The 12,753-nt window shown below is 36.7% G+C and overlaps 1 protein-coding gene across 2 annotated transcripts in view; it reads left to right on the top strand.

The window, feature by feature from the left end:
• Positions 1-754: 754 nt before the first annotated feature.
• LOC111382234 overlaps positions 755-12,753 on the top strand; it is an 18,741-nt gene continuing 6,742 nt past the window's right edge. For both annotated transcript variants that reach the window (XM_023006141.1, XM_023006139.1), the window contains exons 1-10: positions 755-1,948; positions 3,281-3,396; positions 6,030-6,235; positions 7,981-8,100; positions 9,789-9,917; positions 9,999-10,124; positions 10,987-11,042; positions 11,127-11,226; positions 11,385-11,502; positions 11,716-11,925. In XM_023006141.1, the coding sequence (XP_022861909.1) occupies positions 1,113-1,948; positions 3,281-3,396; positions 6,030-6,235; positions 7,981-8,100; positions 9,789-9,917; positions 9,999-10,124; positions 10,987-11,042; positions 11,127-11,226; positions 11,385-11,502; positions 11,716-11,925 (2,017 nt within the window). In that variant the 5' untranslated portion in view covers positions 755-1,112. The remainder of the gene's footprint in view (positions 1,949-3,280; positions 3,397-6,029; positions 6,236-7,980; positions 8,101-9,788; positions 9,918-9,998; positions 10,125-10,986; positions 11,043-11,126; positions 11,227-11,384; positions 11,503-11,715; positions 11,926-12,753) is intronic.

Here is a 12,753-nt window from a genome sequence, read left to right as displayed (position 1 = left end):
CACCATAACCAACAAGCATCCATCCACACCACCATTTGCAATACGTAGTACTAATAAAATCAACCCAACTACCACCAACACCACCTCGCTTGCCGATACCATCCCCACCCCCACCACACCACCATCTGTAATACACGATACTGATAAAATCAACCCAATTGAATAACATGAATTCGCGCTTCGAAATCAATCATCACAGCCACGCCGCTTAGATCAATAACAAGAAATCACGCTTTCAATTCAACTACCACAACGACATTGCTCAAATTAGTGCCACAGCAACGTGGCTTCTCTGTGGTGGTATGAGAAGAGAGAGAGAGCGATGTGACGTGCTTTTCGACAATGGTACAATGAATAGAGAGATAGCAGATTGGAGGGAAGAGAGATGGGAGATCGAGGGTGGTGCTGTTGCATCGCCTGCGCCGCATCGTGCTTGGCCCCTCAACGCCCTACTAGAGCATAGAGAGATGGTGAGAGAAGGGACAAATAAGAGAGAGTCAGGTGTATAGAGAAAAAAAAAGAAGAATTTGTGAAATAATTAAGATTTAAGAAGGTAGATAATAGTGGGTGGATATGTAAAATAACTTTTATAATATTATATTAATATTTTAAATTTTAATTGTATTCGATTTATAAAAAAAATTAATAACTTTAATTATTAATTGATATCTTGAAGAAACATTGTCACTGTAATTTCCAGTAAATTTAATGCAATAATGTGACGTCGTTATAAGAAAGTCTGGTCTCAATTAACCTCGCAAAAAAAATGAAAAGAGAAAAGCCATTCCTTCCCGTTGCCACCTTCTGTCAACTCCACTCCCACGTTGTCATCTCGTTCGCTCACCTCTCACTTCTCTCTCTACAATCCACCGACTCGCCTGCTAAACCCAATTTCTACCCCTTCCTCTCTCCAAAAATCCACCACAATATAAACATACACAAGCCTAGAATCCACACACAATAATCTTGTTCATCGTAATTGTATTGCGGTACCCTTAATTATTTTGGTGCTCTTTTGAGGTTTATTTTTGGCTCAATTACTGTGCAGATGCGATCAATTTTCACTTCCTTCAATTTCCGTCATCGGATGTTATGACTATTTTTGATAGTCAATGGCTCTTACCGCATTTCGTTTCACTATTTTACAGCTCACAGTATTAAATATCTTGTCAAACCCTAGCTCAGTTTTTGCTTTAGTTTCAGTATCAGGCGGTTCGGGTTCTGATTCGGATTTGGACTCGGAGTTTTTGTTGTTTCACCAGGATTATACCCCGCCGGCGCCGCCTCCTCCACCGCCCCATCCGCCGTCAGTTTCGTGCGAGCTTGATCTTGGCGGCATAGGTTCCTTGGACACCACCTGCGAGATAGCCTCCAATTTGAATTTGTCAAAGAATGTGTACATAGCAGGGAATGGTAATTTTGTTGTTTTGCCCAATATCAGTATAGACTGCTCGTTTTCAGGTTGTTACATTGCAGTTAATGTCACTGGGAACTTCACTTTGGGTGAGAATTCAGCAATATTCAGTGGCACCTTTGAATTGGCGGCGGATAATGCAAGTTTTGGGAATGGTTCTTCTGTGAATACTACGGGGTTGGCCGGTACGCCACCATCCCAGACTACTGGGACACCGCAAGGGTTTGATGGAGCAGGTGGAGGACACGGAGGCAGAGGTGCGACATGCTTTAGAGATAAAAGAAAGCCACTTGAGGACTTTTGGGGAGGGGATCCATACGAGTGGTCAAATTTGGAGAAGCCGTGGAGTTATGGGAGTAGAGGTGGGACCACAAGTCGGGAAATTGATTATGGAGGCGGTGGAGGTGGGAGGGTGATGCTAGTGATTGCAAGTCTTTTGGAGGTGAATGGAACCATTTTGGCTGATGGAGGCGATGGAGGTACCAAAGGAGGAGGTGGTTCTGGTGGTAGCATCTACATCAAGGCGCATAAGATGTAAATTTTCGCTTCTCTTGGTTGCCATTTTTCTTCATTTACATTAATTTGAGTTTCGACTGATGACCTTATTATTGCTCGGGAACACAGCTAGGCCCGAACTTGCACTCTTGGAAAAGCTAAATTTAGAATATTAAACACTATTCTATAGTTTAAGGTTTGAATGTCGAGTTGATAAATATGTTGCACTAGACTATCATGTCGCTCATTGATGCATAACTAGATGTTAACTCAAATCAAGATTTATTTGTTAATGCAGTAAATAATTATAACTTTAAACTTACTCGTTTAGAAATTGAACTAATTCGTCGCCCGTGACACTGATGTGATTAAACATCTTTTGGTCATTATGTCACCCGTTTGATTACGAAACTCTGTCCCAGTTAGCCACATGGATGATGCAATTTTAAAGGTATGGCTCATAGCTTCTGATTTTTGCTTAAAGGTTCATTGACCTATTTATGTCCCAGAACCTATGGGGGGATTGGGCCTGCAAGGTATCTGGTGTAGCTGGGTCTCCAGTGGCATACTGGTTGGCTAGATATCTGCAAGGGGGTATTCCTTCATGTTTTTTGGCTATAAGTCCCTTGGCTTTCGCTGCTTTCCATATATAAGCTGGTCTTCCACTTTCCGACTTGATGTCAGACATCACAGTCCTCTATTCATATTTCCAAGCATGCATTAATAGGGTGAGGTACTAGTCAAATGAAGGATAACTTTGTTACGAAGCACGGCTAGTCTAGTGAGCTATTTAATATTTACACATTTCCAGTGGTACCCTATTTCTCATATTTTTAATATGCTGCTTTTATATATCCTTCATGTAAAAATGGCTGAAATTACTTGACACAACTTCCTACGGTCTGACAAGATGGTCTTTTATATTTTTCACTTCTCCCATCCATTAACAATATGATTTTGTACTTTGAATGTCTTGACTGTCACGTACTCAGTGAAGCCTTGAATAATAACTCTTATCCTGTTTAGACCAATTTATTAGATTGTGGTTTTATCACATGAATTTCTCACTGTTCACAGTAAAACAGCTATTATAATTTTTTGGAAGCTTTATTTTTCTTGCAGTGGAACATTCTTGTTCACGTGGCATGCTTCTTGTTATAATATCTAATGTTCTTTTCTATTTTCTGTTTTTGAGAACTTATCCATGTGTAAATACATGCTGTTGTTTTTCTATTTTCTGCTTTTCATTTTTGTCCTTGAATCAATCGTGTGTTCTTTCTACTTCATTATCTTTGATTGGGAAAGCAAAATATTAGCAGTGTCTTTTTATGTTCTTGTCAATAAAGAATTAATGTTTTTGGTAAATTGCAGGATTGGAATTGGTAGAATAAGTGCTTGTGGTGGTGGCGGTTTTGCAGGAGGAGGAGGTGGCAGAGTTGCTGTTGATATTTATAGCAGGCACGATGAACCGGTAATAGCTGCACATGGTAGGACCTGGGACATCTATTTTACGTTTTGCATTTTTAGGTTGTAATATTTTTTGTTCTCTCTTTTTCCTTATATAACATTCCAACTGTTGATGATTGATCAGCAGTATACGTAGAACCACATATCCTTTTAGAACCTTGGTAAAAAGTAAGGAGGTTGGTTAGCTGGGCCCTCCTCACGCTTCTTGTATTTTAATTCGGTTGTAAGTTTTATTCTGCAGTTGAGTTAGTTTAGGATGCAAGCGATTTCCCTTTAATTATAGCACTTATTTTATCTCCTCGACCCCCAGCAGTCAGTTGCATATAGTTGTAATATAGTAGCCGTGTTCCAGAGTATGCCAGAGTTGATTTCATTAACTTATCGGAAATTTGTATTTTCAGTTGCAAATTGGTGATTCAAAGCAAAAGTAGGATTAGATGAGTCAAAATTGGAAAATAAATTGATTTTCCACATCTGATTATTTGGTTTTGCTGAAAGTTGAAGCAAATAGGGAATGAGTGAGATTATGATGAAGTTAGTTAGCAGACAGGTTCAGATCTGTGTCTCCACCAGGACTGCAAATGAACTGAACTGATCCTAGCTTTGAGCTTTTGGGCTTGCCAGCTTGCTCCATCTCGACTTATGATTTGCTCGAGTTCAGCTCGTGCTAGTAAATAACGTTTGAGCTTTGCTACCCTACAAATTGGACATTCAGGGCTAGCTTGCTCATGTTGGGCTGGTTTCTAATGCTTGAGTTTTCTTATAAGTTCTAATAGCAGAAGGAAATGGGGGGTGTTGTAGATCCATACCCAGCCAAAAGTTTATAACATGAATGAAGAAATTGTAAACAGACCATCAAACATCAGATTTTAGAAGTTTTGCACACCAAAACTTCTTAATCTTCTAATGCTAGAAGTGGATTATGCAAAACAAAAAGCGTAATATTTATTTATTTATTTTAAAGAAAATTTGACTTTTACTCCTCTTCTTGATGCATTCCTCATCTGCACTTTTTTATTCGTTTATGTTGCTGGCTTTTGCCTCTTCCCACCTTAGAACATTTGCGTATCAGTCCTTTTGCTTCACCAATGTTATTCCCATAGATGAAAAGTAGTCATTCCCTTAAAAGAGAACAGAGTTTAATCAGTATATCATGTGGGACAGAGTTCAAAGTCAATATATCTGCCACACATGCCATTGCGAGACATGCGCACACACACATCGATGCTAACTTCCCATGTGGTTATGGTAAGTTAATATGCCCCTTCTACTGGATGCATCATAAATGTGAAGGCAAGGTGGTAGATAAATATGTGAGAAAATGACAAAGAAAAAGGAAGTCTGCATTGAATGTGAACGGTAAGGAGCCTACACCAGTTTCAATATTCTCCATGCTGATTATCAATCACCGTTAAAAGAGAACAGAGTTTAATCAGTATATCATGTGGGACAGAGTTCAAAGTCAATATATCTGCCACACATGCCATTGCGAGACGTGCGCGCACACACATCGATGCTAACTTCCCATGTGGTTATGGTAAGTTAATATGCCCCTTCTACTGGATGCATCATAAATGTGAAGGCAAGGTGGTAGATATATATGTGAGAAAATGACAAAGAAAAAGGAAGTCTGCATTGAATGTGAACGGTAAGGAGCCTACACCAGTTTCAATATTCTCCATGCTGATTATCAATCACCATCTTCTAGGACAATAGCAGCTTCTCAACCTTATTTCAATATTTTACAGTAGGTTCTTTTGAAATTTGTAACTGAAGGCAACGAAGTGTGCTCTGACACGGCCACATCATTGCATCATTGCCCATCTCACGAGAGAATAGTTGAGAATTGAAGGGATTGAGATCTGACCTTATGCATCTTATTGAATTTGTGGCTATCTGATTTTGGCTGGTAGTGGTGGGTATTGAGGGTGATGTGTAGGTGGGATGGATTATATGACAGCAGCTCGAGTTATCAAAGGGCTAGTGATACAAAGAAAGTTGATTGACTGTAAGTATTGTCCATGCGTGCATAAAGAGAAATGATGACTGAAATCTTGGGTGGTGTTCATGGGTGGAACCTCATCATGAGCTGGCGGACAATAAATATCGAGAGAGTATTAGTTGAAGTTGCTTAGATTTCCTTTGCTTCTTCTTTTGAATTTCTCCCTCGAATAGTAACTATCTTCCCTATCATGGGCGTTTTAAATTTAAAAAGATTGGGCATCTATAGAAACTCAGCTTTATGTTTGCATATCTTAGTAGTGTTGATGAACACCTGAGCCAAGCTGGGATTATTTAAGCTATCTTATTTATAAAATGAAGCATACAAGTTTGGATCATTGTGAATGAGTGAACACAGAAAAAAAAGTTTACATGTGCCGAAACATCGAGGCATTCATGAATGGCTTTGCTCATTTTGAAGCTTCATTCTCTACCTGTCCTCCTGCTTATCAATCACCCTGGTATTGAATTAACTATTATTTGTAACATGCTAATTTGGTACTGTAACTTGCTCCTCTATCTCTACTACATGCCTATTTTAAAAATATTTAGCCGTTGAAAAATTCTAGTGCTTGACACTGATATAATATATGGTGTTTTTTTGGGACCAGAAATACTAGCTATGGTAGCTTCATTCTTGTGATTTTTGCAGGAGGAAGTAGTCTTGGCTGCCCAGAGAATGCAGGTGCTGCCGGTACAGTTTATGACAATGTCCCTCGCAGCCTTATTGTCAGCAATCACAACAAATCAACAGATACAGACACACTTTTTATGGAATTTCCTCAGCTATTTTTGACAAATATCTATATTCGTAATAAGGCAAAGGCTGCTGCTCCCTTGCTGTGGAGTCGTGTCCAGGTCAGAGGACAAGATATTTGTTCCTGCCAATACACTTGCTAAATGTGTTATGTATGGAATATATATTTTTACTACGGTGAATTTTGCATGAAACATCTTTCTTAGTTTCCTGCATAAGCTGGAATTTGGTTATCCTCTTGGATTGATTTTTAAATTTCTCAATGCATTTGGTTGGATATGTTTGAAATTTTTTGTTTCTTGCCCTGCCCACAGGGGCACCTCTTGTTTTCTCCTGCCCTTTGTTATGGTAGATGTGATTGTTTTTTGTTTTTCCTTTTGATATGCATCTCTTTTACTGACAACATATCCTTTTTCTAGGGATACTTCTCTTTCCCGGAATATTAAGCACCTGTTTTTTATTTGATTTTCTTAACATTTTAATAACCAGAGGCACACAAATTTTCTTGAACGTTCTCTCTTAGATATATGTTCCTTTGCTGCAAGATATTTCCTCCATCTTTTCTACTGTCTGATGAATCTGACCCATGCACTTCCTGCTGTTTTATGATCCCATTATCTCTGTTATGCATTGCATGTATGTTTATATTCCTATTTTTCTAAATCATAGGGCTCATAATAATTCATTCATTGAAGATGAAATTGTTAGTTTGGCATGGCACAGTACCAGCAAAGATCTTTATGGGGAATAACAGCATTCACCCTTTTTTATGTTTTATCACCCAAAGAAGTACCAAAATAAGAAATAGGAGGATTAAGATGATATGCTTTCAAACTGAAATATTTAAGTCAATATAATATTCGGAACGCTTGTCTACCAAATGATGTTTTAGTTTTGTGATTTCTGTACCTCGAGTGATACCTTTGTATTTTTCGCTTAATTGAATTAATGTCTTTCCCATATGAAAATATAAATGCAATATTCTTTTTGGGATATTGGTTGCACATTTAATGAGAATGTTTGAAAAATAACATTCTTTATACCAAACTTTCATCTATGAGCACCCAGTTAACTTTGGGATAAATACTGAACAAGAGATAGAGAAACTGCATACTTTAGTATTTGTTTTAGCATTACCACTCTCTGAATTATGGATGTCTGCTTCTCACTAGTTTAGATTAGATGATCAATTTATGCGTCGAACTCTCTTGGGCATCCAACCTTAACACGTATTCTTGATTCAGGAGAAGCGATTCATATTTGTTTTGTGTGTTAATCTTTTAATGCTGGGAGACCAGCAGGTTCCTAAAAGAACCATGGTTAGCATTCCGTAATTTGATGATCTTCTCGTGTGTTTCTTCTTTATTCTTTATCACTTTTTCCTATCTATTTCTGCTCAAAGCCTTTTCCTTTTGCTCTTGCAGCTAGTCCATGGAATTGACAGCATTTTCGGAAGTTTGCGAATATCTTTCATCTAATTTTTTTCATCTTCAATAACTGATCTGAATAAAGAAAGAAAAAGATCTTACATGCCGATTTTCTATTTTTGCGTTTTTATGTATTTCCTACACTGCCAAGTCCAGTTTTGAATCTCTAATAATCGATTAGTAGCTCCTACCTAATCTTTCCTGTGATCATCACAATTGTTGCATTTGATTATGCCTTAATCTTTTGCATCAAGTTCAACTTTTGAGTAGGTACAGTGAGATCCTTCAGGCATGCTGTCAATTTTTTTTTGGTTGACATCTAGGCCACTACACGTTTTCTATTCAGTTATGTTGAGGTATAAGTTATAATTCTGCTTGTGACAATCTGATTCAACCATCTTTTATGAACTGCTATAAAGGTTCAAGGACAAATCAGCCTCTTGTGTGGTGGAGTGTTGAGCTTTGGTCTAGCACAGTATTCGACGTCGGAATTTGAATTATTGGCAGAAGAGCTGTTAATGAGTGATTCTATAATCAGAGTAAGTTGCAGTTCTCCTTATTTCCTGAAAAACATGAGTTCTTTATACATTGTTTTCATAATTCCTTTATGTAACTTGTACTGATGTCAAGAATTCTATGACTTTACAAAAACTTGTTTCATTCTCCCTTAAAATTGTCTACTTTCATGTTACATGCTTTCCCTAGCTTATGTTCATTTATAGATATATGTAGGCACATGGATCATAAAATGATATGTTTTGTTTGAACTGTACTAATTGGAATTTGGAAATTCTGGCAGGGTGGATCCAGGACTAGATTAAATATTTATTTTTATTTTAAGCTGGGCTAATATGTAAAAACAAATTCCACATAGATTAGTTTATTTATTTATTATTATTATTATTATTTTTTACATGTGGAAAAAATATATAAAGGAAAATATAAATGGGCTGGGGCTGCCTGTGCCAGCCTCTCCCTAAATATGCCACTAAATGCTGGTATATGTTCATTGAGTATTCTAAAATACACTTTGTTCCCAAGAAGGAAAAAAGTGTATGAAGAAAGACATAGGGGCTATTAGGAAAAAAGTGTATGAAGAAAGACATAGCAGCTATTTTTGTACCATTCCCTTGACACACATTAGAAAGATTTCAAGATGGCTGGCATATTCGTGCACACTCTACTCGTCACGGAACTATATACATTTGCAGGGATACTAGATTAGGAATGAAAATAAGTCATTGAGGAGGTGCATCTGGAGATTATTAGTGGGTATGACCTTTACTGAATGAGGCTATAAGAGGGGAGTTTAGACTTGGTGAAGAATAAACTTTTGCTGTGTTGATGAAATAAGCGTTTGGTGAACTTCTGCAAAATTGTTGTATGTTTCATAACTGGCATTAGTGTTTGGTAAATAGAAATGTAAAATGATAAAAATAAAATCTATAAAACTCAAAATTTATAAAATTACAAAATGAAGGCATAGGTTTTTATGTTGTTTTTTAATACATTAGATTCGCCGCAATTTGGTTTCTCAATCTATTTTTGGAATATTAATGAATGTAGGACAAAAAAATAATTTAATTAAGTAGGGTTAGAATTGGAATTCAATTTGTAGATAATTGGAGAAGCTAAAAGCAAAAATTGAAAAGCTGTCATTTTATTGCTTTTCAAATCTGCTGCTAGACGATACATATTCTTCTATAATGAGTTATTATTATTATTATTTTTTTTTTCAAATAATTTACCAAACACCTTGACAACTCCTAATTGTTGGACAATTAGAAGCTGGACTCTAAAATCAGCCTCAAATGGGGCTTAGCTGATAAGAGCTTTAATGTTTCTTATTAATCTTTATTCTCTTGATGATGGGGGAGGCATGTAACGTTGGTCAGAAGGACTAAAGTTATTATCCCCGGATTGCTGCCACCATCTTTTCGCTTGTGAAGTTCTGTTCTCATGCTTACTGGTTTCTCCGGTTGTTCTATGAATATTTTTCAATCTTGATGATCTGCAATACTTGTCTTGGATCTTGGATCTTGTTTATTCAGCTTATACATGCTGTTTGTTTCTTCACTCCAATGTGTTATTGTTTTAGTACTTTGAGTAATATATGCTTGTGTGATTGCCAGAATTGAATGTAGGCGAGAAAAAGAATTCATGAATTTATTGGAAACAAGGCTTAGTTTGTTGTTTATACTTGTCTGATCACCACATATTTTTCTAGGTTTTCGGGGCTCTTCGCATGTCAGTTAAAATGTTTTTGATGTGGAATTCAAGGATGCAAATAGATGGAGGTGGAGATGGAGATGTCGAGACATCATTGCTGGAGGCTAGCAATCTTATAGTACTGAAGGTGTGGTATTGGCCTTCTATTTCTTGCAGTATCTTGCTCTTGGGATTCTCAAGTAACTTTCTTGTCTATTTCGTTGCTCAGGAGTCATCCGTTATTCATTCAAATGCAAATCTGGGTGTTCATGGGCAAGGGTTATTAAATTTATCAGGACCAGGAGACTTCATTGAAGCACAACGTCTTGTTTTGTCATTGTTTTATAGCATAAATGTAAGTGGAAATATCTTTTAGATTTCATATTTGACTTTGTGCAACTAAGAAGGATTCTTTAGTATTACATTAACCAGCGATTTCATTTTTTAATTTTGTATATAGATGCATGAACTTTTTATTCCCTTCTGTTCTTTTTTTTTTTTAAATGCGTGTTTGGTTTTCAAGTTCATACGACTAAGCCAAAAAAGAAATTTTGTAATTCGTGCCCTGCTTACTGAAGTTTTGTTCTGTCTTTGTGCTTAAGGAAAATGGGATTTTACATGTTTGTGTTTATCTCAATAATTGGAAATTTGTTTTCCTTACAATCCTTTTTCTATTTTTCTGCCTTCCACTTTCCACGGAAAAACTACAATCTTTTTGTTTTCTGCCTTATCCAGTCTTACCAGATGATGTTAGTTGATCATCTTAATTTATATACCTTCATCTTTAAGCTTCTGGCAGTGATTTGTTATTTGAACTTTGATGGCTTCAACTTTTCTTGCTTTCTGTTTGATCAATCCCGTTTGAATGACATTGCCATACTTTCTAGCTGACCGGAATCTTTGTTCTTCTTAAATCTTCTCACATTTTCATTGCATCTCAGTGTCTTTATGTAAAATTCTTTCAACTAATTGCATTTGACAATGTTACTTTATTTGATTTTCATTTTGGTAAAAAAAAGGAAAAAAAGGAAGAAGCTCAGGTTCAATAGTTGTTTTCCATCATGCCCATAACCTTAGCTTGTTACTTGACCTGACTGTTAAATGAATATTGCTGTCACAAGCCATGTACGTGACACACTTTTAACCGTTTGTAAATGTGTCTAAAAGTATACTAAAGGGTTGTTCTTTTTGCCTCCATATCTTATGTTGTCATGAAGATTGGACCTGGTTCTGCTCTGCGCGGTCCTTCACAAAGTGCTTTGGATGATGCAGTGTAAGTTAAGATTCTCAGTTCTATCCAATTATCTGAAAGTTCCACTCTTTCCTTTGCTGATGTTTGCTTTTTTATGTTTGGTAGGACGCTAAAGCTTAACTGTGATTTACAAAATTGTCCCTTTGAACTCCTCCATCCACCTGAAGATTGCAATGTTAATTCTTCTCTGTCCTTCACCTTACAGGTCGCTGTTTGCTGATAGTAAATGTGTATTTTTCTCCTGTAGTTTTAGTTAGCTCTTAATGCTTATTATTGTCTGTAACTTTTGCTATATGGTTATGCTCTCATCAAAGTAGGTTCCATAAAAAATTTCTTATGTTTAATTACTTGTATGACCCACAGATCTGTCGAGTTGAGGATATCCTTGTACAAGGTTCCATTGAAGGATCTGTTGTTCATTTCCACAGAGCAAGAACCATCACTGTCCAGTCCTCTGGAATAATTAGCACATCTGGAATGGGTACAACTCATTTAATGTTTTAATGATATAATCACTTTACCTTTTTTTAGTAATTTGGGCAAGGCTTGACCTGGACTTGAAATCCTGGAGAATGGGCAATATGTTTTGCATTTGTTTTTATGTTCAATTAATAAAACTTCCCTTCTAATATTGAATGACTATATTAATTGGTTGAATTATATTTCTTGTTATTTTGGAACATTGGCTATGCAGGCTGCATTGGAGGTACAGGACAAGGAAAAATTTTAAGTAGTGGTATCAGCAGTGGTGCTGGGCATGGCGGTATGGGTGGAATGGGGTGTTACAATGGCAGCTGCGTTGAGGGTGGCATATCATATGGAGATGCTGATTTGCCTTGTGAACTGGGTAGTGGGAGCGGAATTAATAGTTCGGCTGGTTCAACTGCCGGTGGTGGTATTTTAGGTTAGCCCAAGTCTGCCAGCTTTTGAATCATTGTTCCTATGTCATAAGGTGGTAACTTTGCATTAGCTGATTTGGGAGTCATAGTTCAATAGTATTGTAAACTCTTTGACAGCCTTGAATTAATCGAGATCAAGTTGTGCTGTCCATTTACTATGTGGGTGCCTTGATGTTGCCCTTCTCTTTGACAAATGGAAGAGTGGAACTTGAGATAAACCATGAAAAATTAATTTTGTAACATTTTCAGTTTATCCTAGAAATGGTTGCCATAATGTGAAAAGTTGGTTTCTAGACTATTAGTATGATGGACATGCTGGTGCCATTCTGCTTGTTTAGGTGTTGAACACATATTTTCTGCACATCTCAAAACAAAAGCTTTCTAGGAAACAAGTAAATGACCTGTGTAGGCAATTATGGTGCCAGTTTTCCGAGATAGGCATCAAGATTTGTAATTTTCACTTTTTGGATGACATACTATTGCTTAGCTACTGACTTAAAATGAAAGATTTCTGGCAAGATATCTAAGTTTCAAGTATTTAATTTTTATCGTGAATTGGAATTGATTGGGGCACAATTTTGATTTAGCTGGTGCTACTATATGCTCTGTATACACAGCATGCTTTAGCTGGTCATCAATTTCATTTTATTAGGGAATTACATTTAGCTATCTTATTAGCATATAGGCATTGTAAATGTTATTAATTTCATCGTAGTTTTTCATCCTCAGCATTAAACTTGTCTGTTGATGCTTTCCTCGGCAATACTTGTGGAACGATAATTTATATCATCTTTTCCCCAATTTCCAGTTTCTTTATTGAATGCCTTTATTTT

Source organism: Olea europaea, unplaced genomic scaffold (assembly GCF_002742605.1).
Source record: "Olea europaea var. sylvestris unplaced genomic scaffold, O_europaea_v1 scaffold2451, whole genome shotgun sequence".
Lineage (NCBI taxonomy): Eukaryota > Viridiplantae > Streptophyta > Magnoliopsida > Lamiales > Oleaceae > Olea > Olea europaea.
Note: the sequence above shows the minus strand (reverse complement) of the source record. Positions and strands in the feature narration are given on the sequence as shown.